The 25,039-nt window shown below is 38.9% G+C and overlaps 1 protein-coding gene across 1 annotated transcript in view; it reads right to left on the bottom strand.

Moving 5' to 3' along the window:
- Window positions 1-23,252, bottom strand: part of itga9 (integrin, alpha 9) — a 112,859-nt gene extending 89,607 nt beyond the window's left edge. The window contains exons 1-3 of the mRNA XM_079842837.1: window positions 22,860-23,252; window positions 20,713-20,840; window positions 5,932-6,038 (exon numbers count right to left, since the gene is read on the bottom strand). Of these exons, the coding sequence (XP_079698963.1) occupies window positions 5,932-6,038; window positions 20,713-20,840; window positions 22,860-23,071 (447 nt within the window). The 5' untranslated portion in view covers window positions 23,072-23,252. The remainder of the gene's footprint in view (window positions 1-5,931; window positions 6,039-20,712; window positions 20,841-22,859) is intronic.
- Between the last annotated feature and the right edge of the window lie 1,787 nt (window positions 23,253-25,039).

Raw genomic sequence — 25,039 nt, forward strand, 5'->3', positions numbered from 1 at the left:
AAAAGGTCATAGACAGAGGACAGTAACTAAAGCAGTTGCATTTCCTGGCGGAAACGCCTAAAGGAAGTTCTTGCCAGGAAGAATAGTGTTATAGTGTTGCGTAAGCTTAGGATTGTTACAGAAACCCTATAAGAGTCAATGCATTCTTCTTAATATCCGCCTGATTTTGGCTTAATTTTCCTCATGATGCTAACATAACAGATTTTTTATGTTGATCTTGACTTAATTATCTCATAATCCACTATTAGGCCTACACACTAGCACATTTCAAAGTAAAAAACACACAGACACATACATACATATAGATATATAAATGCTGCCTTGGATATATAAGAAAATTCATCCTTTTATGTTTTATGAAACATTTATGTTTTAATTTCGTACGCTCACCAAGGCAACATTGATTTGATCCAAAACACAGTAAAAACAGCAATTTTGTGAAATATTATTACAATTCAAAATAACTATTGTCTATTTTAACACATTATATTGCCAAAAGTTTTGGGACGTCTGCCTTTACATGCACATGAACTTTAATGACATCCCATTCTTAATCCATAGGGTTTAATATGGAGTTGGCCCACCCTTTGCAGCTCTAACAGCTTCAACTCTTCTGGGAAGGCTTTCCACAAGGTTTAGGAGTGTGTTTATGGGGATTTTTGGCCATTCTTCTAGAAGCGCATTTGTGAGGTCAGACACTGATGTTGGATGAGAAGGCCTGGCTCTCAGTCTCTGCTCTAATTCATCCCAAAGGTGTTCTATCAGGTTGAGTTAAGGACTTCTCACCAAACTCGCTCATCCATGTCTTTATGGACCGACGCTTTGTGCTCTGATGCGGTGTCATGTTGGAACAGGAAGGGGCCATCCCCAAACTGTTCCAAAAAAGTTGGGAGCATGAAATTCCTTTCACTGGAACCAAGGGGCCAAGCCAAACTCCTGTAAAACAACCCCACACCATAATCCCCCCTCCACCAAACTTTACACTTGGCACAACGCAGTCAGGCACCCCACTGCATCCCACGCTTTGCATTGCACTTGGTGATGTAAGGCTTGGATGAGCTGCTCGGCCATGGAAACCCATTCCATGAAGCTCTACACACTGTTCTTGAGCTCATCTGAAGGACACATGAAGTTTGGAGGTCTGTAGATACTGACTCTGCAGAAAGTTGGCGACTTCTGTGCACTGTGACCCTCAGCATGCGCTGATCCCGCTCTGTGATTTTAAGTCGCCTACCACTTCGTGGCTGAGTTGTTGTTGTTCCCAATTGCTTCCACTTTGTTATAATCCCACTAACAGTTGAGCATGGAATATTTAGTAGTGAGGAAATTTCACAAATGGACTTATTGCACAGGTGGCAACTGATCACGGTACCACACTTGAGTTCTCTCAGCTCCTGAGAGCGGCCCATTCTCTCACAAATGTGTGTAGAAGCATCTGCATGCCTAGTGCTTGATTTATACACCTGTGGCCATGAAGTGATTGGAACAAACTGAATGATTTGGAGGGGTGTCCCAATACCTTTGGCAATATAGTGTATTTTAAAGTAATTTATTCCTGTGATGAACAATATAGATGTTCATAAAATGCTGTGTTTGTCCCCCTTAGGTTCTTAGTAGATACGTTTTCAGATCAGATCAGCTTTTCTGCTGTCATGACACCCATCTTGCTTTCTAAAATGTGCATTAATATTCATGTCCATAGCAGAAACTGTTCTGTTCAAAGTCTAATACTGGTGTTTGTATCAGAAATAGTAACAGTGATACTTGTCCTAGCAAAAAACTACTAACAACGACTTTTACAGAGTCATTATAAACAACAACAACATGGAAAAGATCACGCAAACCCCTGCCATCAACAATTCTAAACCCTCTCTGTTTTGCTCATTAATACAGTCCCGTAATCATATGCCACAAATTTTCCTTTCCTCATTTTATTTAGAGTCAAATCCCTTGTCGAAAAGCTCAGGATTGTGGAGAAAAGCAAATTCCCTCCAAAACACAGTTCAGCTTCCTGTTTCTCCATGATGGAAACACCACAACAGCTCTAACACAGTCCATTGAGATAAACAACCAAGTTAAAGATATTATAGCCTCACTGATTCATACAAATGCTCACACATGATGTCAGATGACTTTCTGGGAGTAGTTTGTTGAATTGAGAAACACTGCTAGTCTGTGTCAGAGCTCTACTGTGCTGGCAACGCTTTCACTATCATCAAACTCAAAACGATCCACATTTGATAACCATCTAAGCTGAACGTCAATAAAACAGCCTCAGCCTTTCTAATGACAACCAAAGGAACAAACTCCAACGTATTCCCTGGAAGCCGGCATTGGGAAACACACAGGACAGACGTAATGAAACACGTAATGCTTAACTAAATCAGGGACGAGTCCGAGATGTGCTTTTCCCCCTCAGCGGGTCTGAGTCACCGTGGATCACGGGCTAATCATGTTTCTGCTCATGCTGAGAGCTGACTGGCTGAGTGAGAGCCGCCACATCTGCCCAACAGCTCTCTTATATGCCTTAAACGTAAACGTGACTCCCTTCAAATGCAGCTATTTGTCGCGGTGGGACACGCACTGTAAACACATGCATATGCATCTATAAAGAACCTGTCGAAGTGCTTTCAGGTTATAGATAAAATATATTTTGTATGCAAAAATATATTTCATGCAAAGCGCATTTGACTAATCACTTAGATTAGCATTCAATTGTTTGGGGTTGAAAGGGTTTCATGTTTTTAAAGGTCCCATGGCATGAAATTTTCATTTTCTGAGGTTTTTTTAACATTAATATGAGTTCCCCTAGCCTGTATATGGTCCCTAAGTGGCCAGAAATTTTGATAGGTGTAAACTGAGTTCTGGGTGTCCTGCTCTGCCTTTGAGAAAATGAGAGCTCAGACGAGCCGATCTGGAATCTTCCCTGTATGTCGTCATACGAGAAAAGGTTACCTCTCCTTCCTCTGCTTTGCCCACCCAGAGAATTTGGAGAAAATGGATTCGTTTATCAGTCACGATGTCAGCACAGGCTTTACAAACAGACTTTACCATATGGATTCGACAGCACCGCCACAAACAGTGAGTAACAGTGTTCATTAATCTGATCTGTGATCAGTGATTTCTGATGTGTAGCTAATCATTCAAGTTCACACAGACTTTCTTTCTAAATCGTTTAATACTGTCCGTCCCGCCGCTGGCCGTCTTGATGCCCTCAGCGTAATGCATCCGTGAATCAAGTCAGCGACTAAAATGATCAACTTCACATCGCTTCTGTTAGTAGCATGAAACAAATCTGCTATTTAAATGATTACAGAGAGCGATCAAAGAACACTCTCTTTATAATGTTCGGATCTGTCAATCACACGTCACGAGTGTATCTGCACACTTGCCCAAACTGCCGTTATAATGAATGACGCTGTTATGCTGCACAAAGCTCTTACTGTATTCCTGTCAATGTCGTGTTTGCTGTTAGTTGTGGTCAAAGCATTTTGTGAGAGAAAACGCACTGCAATGACGAGATCACAGCATTCACACGATGAACAGACCGTCTGTACTCAATGCTCAAGCCTTTCATGTGATGGGAAAAGATCGAAAAAATAATGCTAAAATCAACACTTTGACGATTCGTTCATCTCGACGGCTGTGATGGTAAAAAAACTTAGTAAAAGTATTCGAGAGGGTTCCACATGTTACACAGTTCGTAGAATAAGGAGGAAGAAGACAGGGTCGCGTGACTGGGACTCATGTTTATTCAGAACTCTCAGATACAAACAAAATAAACTTGCGCTCTCAACAACTCGGTACAATAAAACTTTCTCAGCTATCTTGTGTGCTCAGTCCGTCTCTCTCTGGATTGGCAGTTCTTGCAGAGTCAGACTGTGTCTCGCTAAACCACGCCCCCTCCACCACATAATCTAATACTCATTTCAAATGCAAAGATGTCAGCCAATCACAACAGTGGGCGTTTTCACTGAAGTCTCACATCAGACATGCCCCTTGAAACAGAGCATTCAAGCCAGAGGGCTAATAACAGTATAGAAAAAATGCCTTTTATTTCTAAATTATGACATTTTTTGATGTAAAAACCATACTAACAATACAAGCACACCTCAGGAAACATTATAAAATAATAAAAACAATCCATGCCATGGGACCTTTAAAGGCTACATTTATTACAAATACAGTAAAAACAGCAATACTGTGAAATAATATTAGAATTTAAAATAACTTTTCTATAGTTTATTTCCTGTAATGCAAATCATTACTCCAGTCTTCAGTGTCGAATGATCCTTTAGAAATCACTCTAATATGTTGATTTGAAGAAACATTTCTTATTATTATCAATGTTGACAACAGTTTCTGCTTAATAGTTTTGTGGAAAATTTATTTTTTTCGGGATTATTTGATCACTACAACGTTCAAAAGAAAATCTTTAACATTATAAATTGTCACTTTTGATCATTTTAATGTCTCCTAGCTGAATAAAAGCCTTAATTTCTTTTTAAAAAATGAGTGTGCATACTGAGTTTATGGTGCAATCAAAAGACAAACTCAATGTCACCCTGCCTGCATCTCGTAATACACAGTTTCAGCTCTAAAATCTGATTGCATGAGTTACGCCACGTCTTAGGTTGCTGTGCCACATCTCCTGCCAATTAAAAACGTTTATACAACCTTGATTGTGTTGGTGTCTCTCTTGCACTTGGTTCTCTTGGGCACGAGCCTGAATGCACATTTGTTTAATCCGGTCCTGACTTGTAAATACTAATCTACCAACCAAATTACCATCATTACAGCCACCACTATAACATGCCATCTCTCCCTCGACCTCTTTGATTTGAACATATCAGTGCTGCAAGTGTCCTTTCCTCTGTCAGACCACCCTGATCCTGCCTTCCTGTAAGACGCCCATCAAAACCCAGAGAACCCCACGACAGGGTGCTGAAGATAAGACGTAACGAGGAGTCTGACCTCGAATCGGACCACCACGACACAATTCAAGCCTGAAGAAACAGAAACACAGCAGATTGGTGCTGACGTCTAGTTTGACTTGTTTGTCCATCTATTCTCGAGCTCCAGTTTGTCATCGTGATAAAGTGGCCCTCACTTCAAACTCTTGCTTTCTCTTGATGTACGGAACAGCTGGAGTTTTAACAATGCGGTCGTCGTGAAAGATATTTGTAACAATGATGGCTTCAGTTTCTGCCCATGTTTTACAACTCGATGTGGTTTGTATTAAACAACTGCTGAGATGGTTGAAAATTCAGTCGTTAAAGGTTGTTAAAAAAAAAGAATAAAGTAAAGCATGCTCAAGATTATTATTACTAAACACAGTCTATTGTACTCAAACAAAACCCACGAAAAACATCAATTTCCTACTCATTCATGCACAATATCACACACGTTAAATCTAGACCATTTTGATCATAATTACCTGTTTAACGCTTTAGTCTTTCATCCTCATGTTTCATTAAACTTTGAACAGGTTTCCTTTCTAATCTTCTTCCTCAAAGTTCCTATTCTGTACAATATTAAGGCAAAAGTGCTGCAAGAATCCTAAGAGTCTAAGAGTCCTAAAACTCAGAAACGAAATATTTTTGCACTTTTTTGGGGATAAATGTCTGAATGCGATTGTATTTAGGCTTTAAAATTCATAACAGTTGTGTTCATTTGTGAAGACTTGTCTAGTTTAACAAAATGTGTCAGAATCATGAACTTTTTTTGGTCACAGAGCTTATTTTCAGCAATAATCAAAAATACTAAAAATACTATTGGCTTTTTGTGGAGGAAACCAGGGTGATGATAACTTCCGGGTTGCCCTACAAACATATGTCATCTCTGCATTGTTTCAAACACAACTCATCCAATCAGAATTTCGAGTCACAGTTGGAAAACAATGGTTGTTTTCTGTGTTTAAATGGGACATACCAGAATTTTGCCGTTGGTTTTGTCCTGTCGAGCCAGACTGACCCCCATCCACTCGTTGTTCCTGTTGCCTCGACACGTCTTCCCGCAGGACTCCGTCTGATTATTTCCTAAAGTACAGAATGAGAACGTTACTGTCGCCAACAGAGAAACAAACATCTCTGTCTGCAAAGAGAAACACAATAAAACCACACTGAGACCAGACAGCCTGAAACAAAAAAGACAGTCAATGTTTGAGACAGTTTAATATGCTTAAATACAGACAATACTGCTGCAGACAGAACAAAAGAGTTAGTGTTAGTAAGATGAGTACAACACAAAATATTTGAAATGTGAAACTCATGTGTATCAAATATGAATATATAAAGTGTATGAACTCATTCCAATGCTCACAATGCCGGTGGGCAACTGCTCGACTTGGGAATCATAAAGTCTCTAGACATTATATTTCAGGAAAATGTAAGCAAACACATTGGGCTCTATCATACACACGGCCCGGTGTACAATATCATATAATTCAGCCCGACGCAGTTATCATTTTCACGTCAAGCGCCACGTTGTTTAAATAGCAAATGCACTCGCGCCATCTGTTCACCCATGGGCGTGCTGGTCCGAAAACCAGGTGTGTTCAGGAGCATTGTTGGCGAGTTGCTATTTTGAGGAACTGAAAACGCAGTATTTTTTTGTGTTATTTAAAGGGTGTGTTAGTAATATGCGTCAATAGGCGGGCGGGTGCACAACGCGCATACACTTATTACACACACAGTGCAGCAGCACACACACGCTAAATATAAAAAATAAAAGGATTCGTCAATAACGAATCTGCCATGGCTTGAGCGCAACTGGCTTTTAAAGGGAATGGGAGATGAGACTCTGATTGGTTTATTGCACGTTATGCCCAAAACACACCCATGACTCATTAAGAGACTAGGGACAGCCTTTTTAGACCATGCGTCTGGCGCACCGATCGTTTTTCCTGTCATTACACTAGCAAAAGTGGATTAACAAGCATTAACTTCCTTGAAGGCAGGTACTCTTTTGAAGTTTAAAACTATTGGGTCTGCCCAGAGCCGCTCTGGATCTGCCATAACCAATCGCTAACGTTTGGTTGTAAGTTGTAACGCATGTCATCTCAAACTAGCGCGCAACATCAATGCCATCGTTCTCAGCCACTCCCTCTGTTCGCTGATTGGACCGGTTAAAATTTGACCGGAGAAAACCAGAAAATATACCGCAAAGAAAAATGAAAATTGTGCAGAAGTATGTAGGAGGGCAGAGCCAGGCTACAACACAGTAGCAGAAAGGAGCAAATAACCACCTAAAGGCTTTTTAATACACTTTGGTTTCCTTAAATGATAACCAACACCATGCAAAACACATCTAGACTATTGCAGGATGTTGTGCATACCAAGGTACCAAGGTATACAAAAATACACCATTGTCATTTAAATATAATGGTGCATGAATTTGGTGATCATTCGAGTACCATGGTATAAAGTCAAGTGAAGTAATTTATATAGCACTATATACAACACAGATTGTTTCAAAGCAGCTTCACAGTAATAAACAGGAAAACAACAGTGCTAATGTTATAAAGTTAATAATTTATGAAACAATAAATTTCAGCTATAAGCAGCTCTACAGAAGACGATATTCAGCTCAATTGAGTTCAATGTCAATTCAATTCATTTAAATAACTACAAATGTTGCAAAGTTAATCAATTATGAAAGAATTAATCTATAAAGCAGCTCTAAAAAGACAAATGTCATTATTTAGTTCAATGTTCAATTTACTTGTAACCGTCAAGCAAGACTAAGAAGACTTTAGAGACCATTTCATCGGTTACTAAGGCTTGCTTTTGGGTAACGCTTCCCAGTCTGTTTACAAAAATGTAAGACTTTAAAAAATACTAAAGCATGATAAGAGTTCATTTACCTCAAATGTTAGGAATAAAAATGACAAAACTAACACTGGCGACCTTGGAAAATATGAACCATGAGATATCAGCTTCTTGAATCAGACATGTCCTATTTTAGAGGTATTCTATTGTCTATTTTGGGGGGTTTTTTGTGTACAAAAATGGTGAATTTATGAGCACAGGCGTGTTATTCCTGCAGGGAGTTTATCTAAGCATAAGGGTCGACTTTAATGTTTATCTATGAGCGTTGAGCTACAGCGGCCCTCTGAGGGGCAAACTGTGATTGTCCGCAGGAGAAAGAGTGATGGCTCCCGGGACTGCGGCTGTTTTCTTTGGCTCTGGTTATTTTCTCTTCCTTCTCAGCAGACTGACATCGGCTCAGAGACTTGCAGACTTAGACTGAGAAATGCCCAATTGAACTTGGATGTCTATTCTACTCCCACACAGTTTTGGTATGAAATGTAAATGAAGCAATGCATTACCAAAAAAAAAAAAAAAAAAAAAAAAAACCTTCACACCAGCCCAAAACCTAGTGAGAAGTTTTGCAATAGACATTATTTTAAATACATGAATTGTAAAATAAAACCATAATGTATATAACTGACTAAGATGAAACAATTATTTCAATGGGAAGAGTCAAGTAGTGAATTCTGGGAATCTCAATTTACTGTAAATTTTTAACTGTAAATTATATGATGACTTGTTCTTTTTCACTTCCAAAAATTGTAAATTTAACAGTATTTTACTGTAAAATCACATTAAAGGTTAGATTACAGTTATTCACCATACACTCTAAAAAAAAAGGCTCGTAATCATAGGGGAACCTTTTTTAGTGCTATATAGAACCAATTTTGGTGCTTCAGTGGTTCTTCAGCGGTTCTTCAGAGGTGCTATATAGCACCTTAGTCAAAGAACCGGTGAAGAACCTCTGAAGAACCGCTGAAGAACCTCTGAAGAACCGCTGAAGAACCACTGAAGCACCACTGAAGCACCAAAATTGGTGCTATATAGCACTAAAAAAGGTTCCCCTATGATTACGAGCCAAGAACCATTTTTGGTGCAATATAGAACCTTTTTTTTTTTAGAGTGTATACACTCACCCAAAGGATTATTAGGAACATCTGTTCAATTTCTCATTAATGCAATTATCTAATCAACCAATCACATGGTAGATGCTTCAATGCATTTAGGGGTGTGGTCCTGGTCAAGACAATCTCCTGAACTCCAAACTGAATGTCAGAATGGGAAAGAAAGGTGATTTAAGCAGTTTTGAGCGTGGCATGGTTGTTGGTGCCAGACGGGCCGGTCTGAGTATTTCACAATCTGCTCAGTTACTGGGATTTTCACACACAACCATTTCTAGGGTTTACAAAGAATGGTGTGAAAAGGGAAAAACATCCAGTATGCGGCAGTCCTGTGGGAGAAAATGCCTTGTTGATGCTAGAGGTCAGAGGAGAATGGCCGACTGATTCAAGCTGATAGAAGAGCAACTTTGACTGAAATAACCACTCGTTACAACCGAGGTATGCAGCAAAGCACTTGTGAAGCCACAACACGCACAACCTTGAGGCGGATGGGCTACAACAGCAGAAGACCCCACCGGGTACCACTCATCTCCACTACAAATAGGAAAAAGAGGCTACAATTTGCACAAGCTCACCAAAATTGGACAGTTGAAGACTGGAAAAATGTTGCCTGGTCTGATGAGTCTCGATTTCTGTTGAGACATTCAGAAGGTAGAGTCAGAATTTGGCGTAAACAGAATGAGAACATGGATCCATCATGCCTTGTTACCACTGTGCAGGCTGGTGGTGGTGGTGTAATGGTGTGGGGGATGTTTTCTTGGCACACTTTAGGCCCCTTAGTGCCAACTGGGCATCGTTTAAATGCCACGGCCTACCTGAGCATTGTTTCTGACCGTGTCCATCCCTTTATGACCACCATGTCCCCATCCTCTGATGGCTACTTCCAGCAGGATAATGCACCGTCACAAAGCTCCAATCATTTCAAATTGGTTTCTTGAACATGACAATGAGTTCACTGAACTAAAATGGCCCCCACAGTCACCAGATCTCAACCCAATAGAGCATCTTTGGGATGTGGTGGAACGGGAGCTTCGTGCCCTGGATGTGCATCCCACAAATCTCCATCAACTGCAAGATGCTATCCTATCAATATGGGCCAACATTTCTAAAGAATGCTTTCAGCACCTTGTTGAATCAATGCCACGTAGAATTAAGGCAGTTCTGAAGGCAAAAGGGGGTCAAACACAGTATTAGTGTGTGTTCCTAATAATCCTTTAGGTGAGTGTATATAATAAGGAAACGGAACTAATTAACAGGTTTTTACAGTAGCATTTTTCAGTACGTATTTTACTGTTAAAAATCCAGATAATTGTTTTTGCAGTGTACAAAGACAACATCCTAACGGTCTTGGAACTTCAAAAGTGAATTGTAACACCCTACAAGAATCAAACATGCAAGACTCAACACGCAATTTATTGCAATAGAGTTTGACGTATTCAGTTGTTAAGTCTGACGTCACACGCCAGAGCTTCCGGGTCCAAACGCTCATCTCATACCACAAGAAACAACAAACGGTGCTAATACATACACAAACACAATGCGGTCTAAAGGTGATGGGTCACAAATGCTACATGGGGCAACTTTTTTGAGCAATGTTGCGGAGTAATGTTAGAAAGCAATGTTGCTTGGGCACTTTCCCATTGGGAATGGGCAACAATTTCTATCTGGATACTTTAGATCGGTCATGGGCCCAGTGTCTTACCTGGTTGCCCGTCGACGGCAACATTGCCTAACATTGCTCAAAAAGTTGCCCTGTGTAACGAGTTGAGGCTTGGACCCAGAAACGGCGTTCCGTACATCATGACTTAACAAGCGGATAGCAACAACAAAAATGTAATAAGCTAAAAATAAAATGTTTTTGAAATAAGCCTCTTCTGCCCACCAAGGCTGCATTAATTTAATAAAAGTAATATTGTGTAATATTATCTATACATATTTTCTATGAAAATATTTTAAAATGTAACTTATTCCTGCAATGCAAAGCTGAATTTTCAGAATCATTACTCCAGTCTTCAGTGTCACATGATCCTTCAGAAATCTTTACTAATATGAAGATTTGATGCTCAAGAAACATTTCTGATTATCAATTGTGTGCCGCTTCATATTTTTATGGATTCATCTTTGATGAATAGAAAGTTTAAAAGAACAGGATTCAACTGTTTTGTAACATGATAAATGTCTTTCCTGTCACTTTTGATCAATTTAATGCATCCTTGCTGAGTAAAACTTACTTATAAGAATCTTACTGAATAGTTTGAATGGTAATGTATGACCATTGTCGAGGTTTTTGTCTAGGTTCATAAGCTAATCTTTTTTAGCAGCCATTACATGAAATCTTGTCAGGAAACAACCCTTTACCTCCTAAACAGCAGCTTGTCAAAGATGGGACAAATGGTTCTCATCAAGTCTTGTTTGAGGTGTTAATGCTTTTGTCCCTAAAGCTGTGAAGCATCCAAAGCACACAAAGACGAGCGCCAGATCTCAAGTTAGGAGGAAAATACAAACTGTCAAAAACCAAGATGAAGTTTGCTTGGGATATGGACGAAGCACTATATTCAGCAATTAGCAGCGAAGCACCATCCAAAAAACACTACTCATCGAACACAGATATATTACACGGGGTCAAGACTGTAGGAAAACCGCGAGAAGAATTCCCTTCTTAAAAACCTTGGCTGTCACTTCAAATGAGAGGGTGCGAGGAATGTTCCTCAGACTATAAACATCTCATCAAATCACCGACCCCCGGTTCCCCCGGCCATCTCCGTAACAGACGTGTTTGTTTTCTCATCTGTGTGGGTCCTGAATGCTGCGTTCTTCTGGTTGTGAACTGCACAGCGAGGGGATGGCCTTCTCTCTGAAGAGAAGTAGGGGAGATCTAGACAGGGCGAGAGGCCGGAGTGTGCTGGTTGGTTAACTGATAACTGAAAGAAAACAAATGCACACGCTATCTCTGCTTTGATCGTCACAGTTAGCTAAGCTTGAGGGTTGGTCAACAGAGATTTAGTCAGGCGAGGATCTTTTTAACACTGTGGGATCAAAATGACTGCCAGTAATAGCTCAGTCCAATCGTTGGCTTTAGCGTGTTGCTTAGCTAGTAATGCAATACTAAAACACAATTAAAACTACATTAGACCCATTTTCTGTACAATTTGCACTATTGTATGAAAAGTAAACATTCTAAAAATCTATCAATGTAAAAACTGTGCCTCTACCAACATTTTAGAAAACTGCAAAACCATATTGGTATGGTAACACTTTACTTAACGCCTTTGTATATAATGCATTAATTATGCCTTCTTATGCACCTTTGCATTGTATGATTTCATGTATAACCGTCTATTCATTTGAACACACCTTTTGAAAGTATACATGATGTGCAAATATTATAATGCATTATAATTTTGGTTGCAATTATTTATGAAACGATATAATGCATGCATTATAACGTACATTATGAATACCTTATACATACACCAATCAGGCATAACATCCACTGATAGGTGAGATGAATAAGACTGATTATCTCTTCATCACGGGACCTGTTAGTGGGTGGGATATATTAGGCAGCAAGTGAACATTTTGTCCTCAAAGTTGATGTGTTAGAAGCAGGAACAATGGGCAAGCTTAAAGGGTTAGTTCACCCAAAAATGAAAATTCTGTCATTAATTACTTACCCTCATGTCGTTCGACACCCGTAAGACCTCCGTTCATCTTCGGAACAGAAATTAAGATATTTTAGTTGAAATCTGATGGCTCAGAAAGTCCTCCATTGGCTCAATGCACGGTTCACTCTCAAGACCCTTAAAAGATACTAAAGACGTCGTTACAAAGTCCATCTCACTACAGTGGTTCTACAATAACTTTATGAATCGGCGAGAATAGTTTTTGTGCGCAAAAAAACCCTAAATAACGACTTACATAGTGATGACGATTTCAAAACACGGCATCATGAAGCTTCGAAGCGTTATGAATCAGTGAGCCGAATGATGATTCGGATCGCGTGTCAAACTGCTGAATTATGGCGATTCAAACCGCTGATTCGACTCACTGATTCATAACGCTTCGAAGCTTCATGATGCTTTGTTTTGAAATCGTCATCACTATGTAAGTCGTTATTTAGGGTTTTTTTGCGCACAAAAACTATTGTCGCCGATTCATAAAGTTATTTTAGAACCACTGTAGTGAGATGGACTTTGTAACGACGTCTTTAGTGCCTTTTAAGGGTCTTGAGAGTGAACCGTGCATTGAGCCAATGGAGGCCTTTCAGAGCCATCAGATTTCAACTAAAATATCTTAATTTCTGTTCCGAAGATGAACGGAGGTCTGACGGTTGTCGAACGACATGAGGGTGAGTAATTAATGACAGAATTTTCATTTTTGGGTGAACTAACCCTTTAAGGATTTGAGTGAGTTTGACAAGGGCCAAATTGTGATGACCAGACGACTGGGTCAGAGCATCTCCAAAACTGCAGCTCTTGTGGGGTGTTCCCGGTCTGCAGTGGTCAGTCTCTATCAAAAGTGCTCCAAGGAAGGAACAGTGGAGAACCGGCCACAGGGTCATGGGCGGCCGAGGCTCATTGATGCACGTGGGGAGCGAAGGCTGGCCCGTGTGGTCCAATCAAACAGACGAGCTATTGGAGCTCAAATTGCTCAAGAAGTTAATGCTGGATCTGATAGAAAGGTGTCAAAATACACAGAGCATCTCAGTTTGTTGTGTATGGGGCGGCAGAGCCGCAGACCAGTCAGGGTGCCCATGCTGACCCACGACCTCCGTCCAAAGCACCAACAGTGGCAAGTGAGCATCAGAACTGGACCACGGGGCAATGGAAGAAGGTGGCCTGGTCTGATGAATCACGTTTTCTTTGGAAAACTCTTACCTGGGGAACACATGGCACCAGGTGCACTATGGGAAGAAGGCGTGGCGGCGGAGGCAGTGATGCTTTGGGCAATGTTCTGCTGGGAAACCTTGGGTCCTCCATCATGTGGATGTTACTTTGACACGTCTCACCTACCTAAGCATTGTTGAGACCATGTACACCCTTTCATGGAGACGGTATTCCCTGGTGGCTGTGGCTCTTTCAGCAGATAATGCGCCGCCACAAAGCACAAATGCTTCAGGAATGGTTTGAGGAGCACAACAACGAGTTTGAGGTGTTGACTTGGCCTCCAAAATTCCCCAGATCTCAATCCAATCGAGCATCTGTGGGATGTGCTGAACTAACAAGTCCGATCCATGGAGGCCCCATCTCGCAACTTACAGGACTTAAAGGATCTGCTGCTTGGAACTTAGTCAGAACTATTCTTTTAGTACACAGTACACTATACAATACCTCGTTCAGTGCAATAAACCCTCATCACACAGACAATTAACTGACTCTATTACTCTAAATAAAGATCGTAATTGCTCTTCCTGGATATGTCTTTGAATGATATGTCTGTGTTGCTTAGAAGGAAATATCATAATTACTGTATTTGATGAAGCTAATAGACATTGTAGAAAGTGGAGAATTACCTCCCATAACAACTGAGGACAGTTTGAACGCATTTCACTTTACCAGTAATGAACTTCAATGATTGCTGTAAAAATAGGAGAATACAACTAAAGAATTGCACAAAATATGCTTGCAATTATCAAGATCAAGACCATTACGAAGCCAATAAATAGTTTTGTGTCTCCAAGCGGATGAGTAAATGTCTAGTCATGGCACTGCGATATCATCTGACCCATGTTCACAAGTCAAAAAACATTCTTCATAAATTGACAACAGATATTCCTAATGAACCTTTAACAAGATTTAAAGAAATAGTTCACTAAAAATAAAAAAATTAATCTGTCACAATTTACTCACCCACAAGTCATTTCCTTCTTCTGTGGAGCCTAAAAATGATGTACTTAATCACCTTTTTTATATAGTGCTTTATACAATACAGATTGTTTCAAAGCAGCTTTACAATGATCAACAGGAAATAGCAATACGTGACGCAAACAGAATTCAATTTAGCTGTAAAGCATCTTTAAATAAAGACAACAGTGTCATTGTTCAGTTGAAGTCAGTTCAGTGTTGATTCAGTTTTGTTCAATGACTGTGTAAAGTTGATCAATTATGTTTAGCAGAATGTTTTTGTTCCACAGAAGTAATAAAGTCACATAAGCTAAGAAAGCCAATTTTTAGGTGAACTATTGCTTTAAAGAGGACCTGATGGTTTTTACATTGACATGAACATGGTCTGTAAAGTTACAAAGTCCCTTCAGCGGGAGTTATTCTCTATATCAGTGTCATTGTTTCTGAAAAACCCGCCTCCATTTCAAGGCCGTAACCATGTCTTGAACATTGGGGGGACCGTTTTTTTATTTTTATAAAGCATAAAGAAACTGAACAGTGAACGAAATTCTAGGTCTATTTCTAGTTGGGAAATAATCATTTTGGGACTATTTGCAAACAATATTTGCATTAATTTGTGTCAAATATATTATTAGTCCCGAGATTCTTCGCATTAGTGAATAAATACATACATCTGCTGTTAATATTTGAATTCCCTAGTGGTCTGGTGGTAGAATTTTTGTAAACCGTGTTAAAGTTTTCGGGTTATAATCCACTCTCAAATATAGTTTAAAATCAAAGATGTTCAATGATTGTATGTTAGAGCAGGGACACATTTGTGTGCATTTTGTTTTGTGATTTCATCGAAAAGAATAGGGTCTCCGCAATGGCATTAAGCGATAGATTGATGCGCTTGTCTGTGTGTGAAGACGTAACGTAAACCCTGCCTACTTTGATTTGATTGGCCATCTCAATGATTTTGACATTGACGAGCGCCGTTAGACCTGAGGCAGACCAGACTTTTCGGAAGGAGGGGCTTCATAGAGATAGGAACTAAACGGAGCGTTACTGACAGACTGGGAAGAGAGGTGCTGTCAAATATGAGAAAAATAATGTGTTTTTTGAAAATTCATTAGGCTATTTTTAGTTCAGTTAGAGAACATACACATGTCTGCTTAATAAAGCGTGAGACAAATGATAGTCGCAGCACAGACCAGTCAGATTTCATGCATGAATGTTAGGGATGTGACGGATTTTCCCACTGGTTAATCGACTTGTGACAACACCGGTATCACTGGCAGGGGATTTTAAATTGCTCATTTGTAAGCAAAAGTAAAATGAGCACGGACATTCATAAGGCCGTGTGTCCACCAAAGTGTTTTTTTCACGTGGCTGGCTGGCGTATTCAATTGACCTATCGGTAAGCCCCGCCCCTCAAACGCAGATGAGCCAATGGCAGTTGAGTATCAGTTGCGCTGGGACCGGAACAAGGACATCTTTAGGTTTCAGCACCATAGAGATACCTTGGAAAATCCGAAGCTCTCATCGGTTTGAGGGTGTTTATGCTACAAAAATGGTCAAACGATGTGCCTGGGATACTGAAACACTGATTCCAGGTATCCTGAGATGATTTTCTGGTGGCCATATCTCATTAAGTTACGATTAAAGTTAGTGAGTCCCTGCTAACATACAAACCGAAATAACTAACTGTTCTCACGTCATGTAACGTTAACAAAAAACGATTTGTTTTTGTATATATTTTTAATATTTCTGTTTAGTTATGTTTACGGTCTACATTATCTGTCTTACTAAGGAGGACTTCTATTTTGATGTGTATTATAGTCTACGGGTAGTGAAAGGAAGAGCTAGCAGTTGTTTTCAGATACAAAGATGACAGTTTATTAGCACCCCCGAAAAGGCATAAGGTCTGTATATGTTTGTTTACTGTTAGTGGTTGTATGAGTGTTTTTGTATAATTTGCGGTGTATGTTAATGATAATGCAACAGAGAGAGAGAGAGAGAGAGAGAGAGAGAGAGAGAGAGAGAGAGAGAGAGTTTGTGAATGAGACACTAATGTGCACTTCTGCTTTGTTTGTTCAACTCTTACAGTGATTTTTTGGGGGTGAAAAACGATGTAATAAACTTCATAAACCATCAGTAAAGTTTGGCAATCAATCGGAGAGGGTCCGCTACATTCCGTGTCCAAAAACATCTTGGGATAAGGTTTTCACACTGACAGCTGTCATTGTAAGACAGTTAGCAACAGTAACTAAGGGGGGCGGGGCTTACCGATAGGTAATTTGTTTTCAATGGGAGCACCGCGTTTTTAGAACGCCATGAGCGTAACGAGGCGCTGAGCGAGTATTTCACGCTCAATCGCTGAGCACTCTGTGTTTTTTACTGGTCGCCGAAAGTTGAAGAATAATGTTTAACTTGCTTAACTTTTTCATCACTGTCACTTTTCACCCAGCCATCCAATCACAGTGGAGGAGGGGCGGGACAAATACAACACCGACCAACCGCAACATTCGGCTTGTACAATGTCAACGTCTGAAAACAATGAAAGCTCAACTTCAATAGGAACTATTTGAGAACGCTCGCTCTGCTTCCGCTTTCAAATCAGTCCCAGACGATGATACCGGTCACAAGTCATGGGAAAATATCCTCACTGTCACATCCCTAACACTCATGCATGAAAACCTATTCCAGTAGAGCCCAATAACAAAATCAACACGTTGTAAAAAGGGATAATAGGTCCCCTTTTAACTGACATTAGTTTCCCTGATATCAGTAGCGATATATCTCGAGAGGGGCCTCTGAGGGGTCTTTATCCCATATGATTCATGTAAACTCAAAGCTGGGGCCCCAGGCCCGCTGACACGCTCATTTGCTCATGTGTGTTCTATCAGTAAGACCTAGCGTAAGCAGGAGTGTGCGCATTGAAGCCGCATAAACCGCTCTCATCTCTCCACCACAAGAAAAGAACTCAGAGCTTCAAGAGATTTCTACACATTGGATCCTTGGCACGGCAGCTCGGAAAATATTAGCCAAACCATTCATCATTTCTATCAAAATACTTCAGGAGCCAGACTGAAAATGCTACAGACATTTTAACTGATTTCACACAGTAATATTAATAATGTCCAAAAGGAAAAAAAGCTTTTTAGATACTGCTGTCCATCACATAAACAAGCTCATAGTATGATCCATGTTTGCAAAAGGAAAAGTGTAAATCTAACACTATCAGTGCTGAAAATGTCTGTAAGTATAACACGGGTAGTGCGAAAACAATAGGATAAAATAACAGCCCTGTTTTTGATTAAATCTGTGAACCGTTATTAAAGGTGATGAAAACAAGGCTGCTAAAACATTCGCCCAGGCAGGTTTTCAAATATTGACTGGTCCAAATTCCATGTTTAACTTCATGAGCAATTTCAGTGGTATATAGTAGTTAGGGTTAAACTACCCATGCAAAACAATGTGTGTTATTTGACCGCACAGATGGCATCATCGAACCGGTTTTCAGCTGAGCTGGTGCTGTCAAACACAAGCACACTTGACCCTCACACAGAAACACTTTTTTCACTTCCCTTTTTACAAGTCTAAAGCATACCGTACGATTATACACATTCTTCTAAATTCAATAGAAAAAGTATTAGTCAAGTCACATTTATTTGTATAGTGCTTTTTTAATGATACACATTGTTTCAAAGCAGCTTTCCAAAGAAAATCATGATGTTAATGATCATAATATCTTCATGCAGCGGTGCTTGTATAGCTCACAAGTTCTGTAAGTGCTATACTAACAGAAATGTTCAGCACTGATAGTGTTAGATTTACACTTTTCCTTTTGCAAACATGCATCATTCTATGAACCCCTTGCAGAATCTGTGAAAATGTGAATAATTTAAACAAAATAAAAGGGATCATACAAAATGCATTTAATTGTTTTATTTAGTACTGTCCTGAATGATATATTTCACATAAAAGATGTTTACATATAGTCCACAAGATGAAAAAAAAGCTGAATTTATTAAAATGACCCCGTTCAAAAGTTTATGTACCCTTGATTCTTAATACTGTGTCGTTCCCTGATGATCCCTAGCTGTGTGTGTGTTTGTGTCGTTCTCTGATGATCCCTAGCTGTGTGTGTGTGTGTGTGTGTGTGTGTGTGTGTGTGTGTGTGTGTGTGTGTCGTTCTCTGATGATCCACGGCTGTATGTGTGGTTGTTCTTGAGTCTCTTGTTTGTCCTGAACAGTTAAACTGATCAACATTCTTCAGAAAAATCCTCCAGATCCTGCAAATTCTTCAGTTTTCCAGCATCATTTGCACATTTGATCCCTCTCCAGCAGTGACTGCATGATTTTGAGATCCATCTTTTCACACTGCGGACGATTGAGGGATTCAAACACAACTACTAAAAAAGGTTCAAACATTCACTGAAGCTCCAGTAGGAAACAAAATGCATTAAGAGCCGAACAGGATGAATTTTTCTTTTTTTTTGTTTAAATAGTATTTTTTTCATTTAGTACTGCCCTTCAGAGGCAACAGAAGATACTTACATGTTTCCTTGAAGATAACTTAAGTACAATTTATCTTGTGTGTGTCTTCAAAATCTAAATGTTTTCACCCCTGGCTCTTAATGCGTCGTGATTCCTTCTGGAGCATCAGTGAATGTTTAAACCTTTTTTAATAGTTGTGTTTGAGTCCCTCAATCGTCCTCAGTGTGAAAAGATGGATCTCAAAATCATGCAGTCACTGCTGGAGAGGGATCAAATGTGCAAAAGATGCTGGAAAACTGAAGAATTTGCAGGAGCTAAAGGATTTTTCTGAAGAACACTGAGCAGTTTAACTGCTCAGGACAAACAAGAGACTCATGAACAACCATCACAAAATACACACACACACAGCCGTGGATCATCAGAGAACCACACACAGTATTAAGAATCAAGGGTATGTAAACTTTTGAACAGGGTAATTTTAAAGGGTTAGTTCACCCAAAAATGAAAATTCTGTCATTAATTACTTACCCTCATGTCGTTGGACACCCGTCAGACCTCCGTTCATCTTCGGAACACAAATGAAGATATTTAGTTGAAATCTGATGGCTCTGAAAGGCCTCCATTGGCTCAATGCACGTTTCACTCTTAAGACCCTTAAAAGGTACTAAAGACGTTGTTACAAAGTCCATCTCACTACAGTGGTTCTAAAATAACTTTATAAATCGGCGACAATAGTTTTTGTGCGCAAAAAAACCCTAAGTAACGACTTACATAGTGATGACCGATTTCAAAACAAGGCATCATGAAGCTTCGAAGCGTTATGAATCAGTGAGTCGAATCATGATTCGGATCGCGTGTCAAACTGCTGAAATTTGGCGATTCAAACCGCTGAATCGACTCAGTGATTCATAACGCTTCGAAGCTTCATAATGCCTTGTTTTGAAATCGTCATCACTGTATAAGTCGTTATTTAGGAGTTTTTTGCGCACAAAAACTATTCTCGCCGATTCATAAAGTTATTGTAGAACCACTGTAGTGAGATGGACTTTGTAACGATGTCTTTAGTAGCTTTTAAGGGTCTTGAGAGTGTAACGTGCATTGTGCCAATGGAGGCCTTTCAGAGCCATCAGATTTCAACTAAAATATCTTAATTTGTGTTCCGAAGATGAACGGAGGTCTTACGGGTGTCGAACGACACGAGGGTAAGTAATTAATGACAGAATTTTCATTTTTGGGTGAACTGACCCTTTAATGTGATTGTGCTGTTTGTGACTATCTGAGTAACGTTATACTTGCGTATAGTATGTCATTAATTAATTGTCAATAAAAACTTAAGTGGTGATATTAACTGTATTACACAGTATACACTGTATATCCATATAGTTTTTTTGTGCTGTTCTTTGATGATTGTGTGAGTTTGGGATGTTTGTGAGATGATGTGTGAGCGACACACACCTCTGCCGAGGTCCATCTCAGTGCAGCGCTGCTCTGGGTTGTTGCGGATCCGGCACTTGTACAGGGCTCCCGGGGACTGAACTGAACTACTGAAAGACGAGTTTGCTCTGGGAGCCCCAACCACAATCCTACAAACACCAGGAGAAACACACAGTCAACAAAACACAGCCACACACAACCTCTGAGCTCAGGAGGATACAAGTCTATTTATACCGTTTTCAGCCATTGTAAAAGAAAACATAAAACTAATATTCTTTGTAGGTCTGTTTTTTGTCTGTAAGTGCCTTGGATGAATAATAAGGATGCCTAATAAGTGAATTAGGGCTGGAGGTGGTCTCGCCTTGTCATTCTGTCATGGTTTGGCTCTATATTTCAGTGATGTAAGCACTACATCATTATCTCCGCTGAAGCAAAAGGCAATGATTTGGGCACTGGCCAGTGCTTCCCTTTAAAATTCAGGACAGATCTTGGAAGAAAGGCTTAACATCTGTACAGTCACAAGATAAAAAAAAAAAAAGTGGGTTGAGTGGGTTTTAAAAGTCAGGCCAAACATGCAAAGGGCTTTACAGTGGCTCATTGTATTTTCAATAATAACTGTTAATGCTAAAGAATGTAATGTACTTAAGTGTGATTGTTTTGTGGTGCATAAATATATGACAACAAAACATCAAACCAAGTGTCTTTCTCCCTCAAATGGATCATCATTTTTACTTTTATAAACCCGCTTTGAAAGTCAATTTTATTGATGAAATAGGTTCAAATCACCTAATGCAATAAAAGTCACACATTGTAAGTATACTCCAAAAATGTTGGGTTAAAAATGGACAAACCCACCAAATGGGTTGTTTTAACCCAGAAATTGGGTTGTTTTAACCAAACATTTAACCCAACCGCTGGGTTAAAACAACCCATTTGCTGGGTTTGTCCATTTCAACCCAACTTTAGGTTGTTTTTAACCCAGAATTTTGATAGTTCACCAAAACATTTTAATTCTGTCATCATTTACTCTCCCTCAAGTTGTTTCAAACCTGTATGAGTCTGTTGAAAACACACACACACACACACACACACACACACACACACACACACACACACACACACACACACACACACACACACACACACACACACACACACACACACACAAAAGAAGATATTTTGAGGAATGTCGCTAACCAAACAGTTGATGGTCCCCATTGACTTCCATTTAACCTAAAATGACTATGGAAGTCAATGGGGACCATCAACTGTTTGGTTACCGACATTCCTCAAAATATCTTCTTTCGTGTTCAGCAGAAGAAAGAAATTCATACAGAATGTAAATTTTTTGAAAGAACTATCCCTTTAAGGGTCCACATAATTTTGGAGCCACCTTGACAACCCCAAAAACCAAGATAAAGCAAAATAAACAAGACCGTTTTCGGTATAAACGTAAATGACTTGAATTTCACCTGCCGCTTACAGCAACGGAAGTAACATGTAAAAAAAAAAATATATATATATATACACATACATTTTTTTACATTGATTTTAATTTCACCAGGCGCTAAAACGACGTTAACGTATATTCGTAACGGACAACAACGGAAGACCACGACAAAAAGTGTGTACTTTTATTTAGGCTAACTTACTTATTATTTCTCATTGTATGCATTATAGCTATTTATGATATTCATCGACTTCTCATAGACAACACGGCTATGGGTCTGTTAAAGTAGGTCTACATATAGTCTATTAATATAACATTAAGGACAGTGACCACAAAAGTTCACTTAAAAGTAAGTTATTAAGTGTTTATTTTTTTTTACATGGCGCAACTGATGAAGTGAGTGACGTTAGCCTGAGGAGGTATCCATGGCAACTGAACAGCGCTCGAGCGCGTCCGTTAGGAAATTAACGGCAAATTGTACTGTGATTGTTTATTACAGGCCTATTTAATTATACATTTATATTAAACATTTATTTTTTAATGACCCCTTAAAGACTTTTGGCTTACTGTGGTAGAAGTTGACACACCTAAACGGACTTAAAAAGTTCATTTAAAATCATCGTACAATTTCGCATACTGCAAACCACGTCAAAGAAAGTATAATAATAATCACAATACCTGATGTGTATTCGGTCTCTGATCATGTAACGTTACTCACCAGCGTGTGTTGTCATGGACGTGCTCCAGGACTGAATATCCAAAAAACGTCGCATCTGGACCCCGAAACACCAGGGGATGTTGCAAGTCAATGTTGAAGGAATAAGCCAAGGAAACAAACCCCAAATACACAAACACATCCAAAGCGCTTCTTTTCCGTGTAGAAAGTTCCGTCATTCTGTTTCGCATCCTCAGTGCTGAAGCCAATCTCATGAGAACTTTATAAAAGCAATTAAATCTGTGTATAGAGTCTCACAAATGAGAAAAAAAAACTACATTTAAACTATTTCCTTTCGCTAAGTTGGGAACTAAACGCATGCGAACAGGACTGAAGTGTGTGAAGCGGAGGTTGAGGTTAGAATAGCGGTCTCATTGCGCGGCTCTTCCCTTCTGTTGCGTCTCTAGAGTTTCTCTTGGAGTTAAAGAGTATTGCGCGCGAGCTGACGGGCACGAGCATCACATCTCACGTTACAGCTGGAGCAGAGCGCGCGGCGCTGCGTCCCCCTGCCGGCAGCGCGCAATACTGCAGCTCATTACTGGAGTACATTATGCCCATTTGCAATTAAGTTTTGAATGCTTTTGCATAGGCTCAGAGTATTTAACATGATAACATATTACATGCATATTTTTTGGTAACACTTTAAAATAAGGTTCATTAGTTAACTACATTAGTAAACAATGAACATGAACTAATAATGAACTGCACTTATAAAGCATTTATTAATATTTGTTCATGTTAATTTCAACATTTAATTATGCATTATTAAAATCTTGCTAACATTAGTTAATGCACTGTGAACTAACATGAACAAACCATGAATCGCTGTATTCGTTAACAAAGATGAACAAATACAGTAACAAATGTACTGCTCATGGTTAGTTAATGTTAACTAATGAAAACCTTATTGTAAAGTGATACCTTTTTTCATACATGCATAATCATTTGTTCTCAGGAACAAATGTGACCCTGGACCACAAACCCAGTCATAGGGTCTTTTTTTTGTTTTTTTTCAATAAATAAGCTTTTCATTAATGTATGGTTTGTTAGGATAGGATATTTGGTCGAGATACAACTTTCTGAAAATCTGGAATCTGAGGGTGCAAAAAAATCGAAATATTGAGAAAATCGCCTTTAAAGTTGTCCAAATGAAGTTCTTAGCAATGCATAATACTACTAATAATACATTTTTGATATATTTATGGTAAGAAATGTACAAAATATCTTCATGGAACATGATCTTTACTTAATATCCTAATGATTTTTGCCATAAAATATTTTTTTATTTATAATTTTGACCCATACAATGTGCGACTTATGACAGGGTCACAGATCTGAATCCTGACAAAAAATGCTGGTAATGGATTTTTTTGTTAATATCATGGTATACAGTAATGGTCAAAAGTTTGTAAACATACTATTTCTAATGTTTTTGAAAAACGTCTCTTATGCATTTCAAGCCTGTATTTATTTGATCAAAATACTAGAATTCAAAATAATGATTTTCTATTTTAATGACGCAAAGCTGAATTTTCAGTATCATTACTCCAGTCTTCAGTGTCACATGATCCTTCAGAAATCAATCTAATATGAGGATTTTTTTTATAAACGTTGGAAACATTTGTGCTGCTTCATTTTTTTTTAATATAACCTGTGATACATTTTTCAGGATTCTTTGATAAATAAAATGTAAAAAAAAGAACAGACTTGATTTAAAATAGAAATCTTTTGTAACAATTTACACTCCCGTTCAAAAGTTTGGGGTCAGTCATTTGTTTTCTTTTATTTTTTGAAAGAAATTAATACTTTTATTCAGCCAGGATGTGTTAAATTGATCAAAAATAAGATTTATATTGCAAGAAAAGATTTCTATTTTGTATAAATGCTGTTCTTTTACACTTTATATTCATCAAGAATCCTGAAAAAAGCATCACCGGTTCCAGAAAAATATTAAGCAGAACTACTGTTTCCAATAATGATAATTAACTGAGTATCAAATCCTCATATTAGAATGATTTCTGAAGGATCATGTGACACTGAAGACTGGAGTAATGATGCTGAAAATACAGCTTTGCATCATTAAAATAGAAAACAATTATTTTAAATTGTAATAATATTTTGATCAAATAAATGCAGGCTTGATGAGCACAAGAGACTTTCAAAAAAAGTAAAAATAGTAACGT

Source organism: Gobio gobio (genome assembly GCF_949357685.1).
Source record: "Gobio gobio genome assembly, chromosome: 18".
Taxonomy (NCBI): domain Eukaryota; kingdom Metazoa; phylum Chordata; class Actinopteri; order Cypriniformes; family Gobionidae; genus Gobio; species Gobio gobio.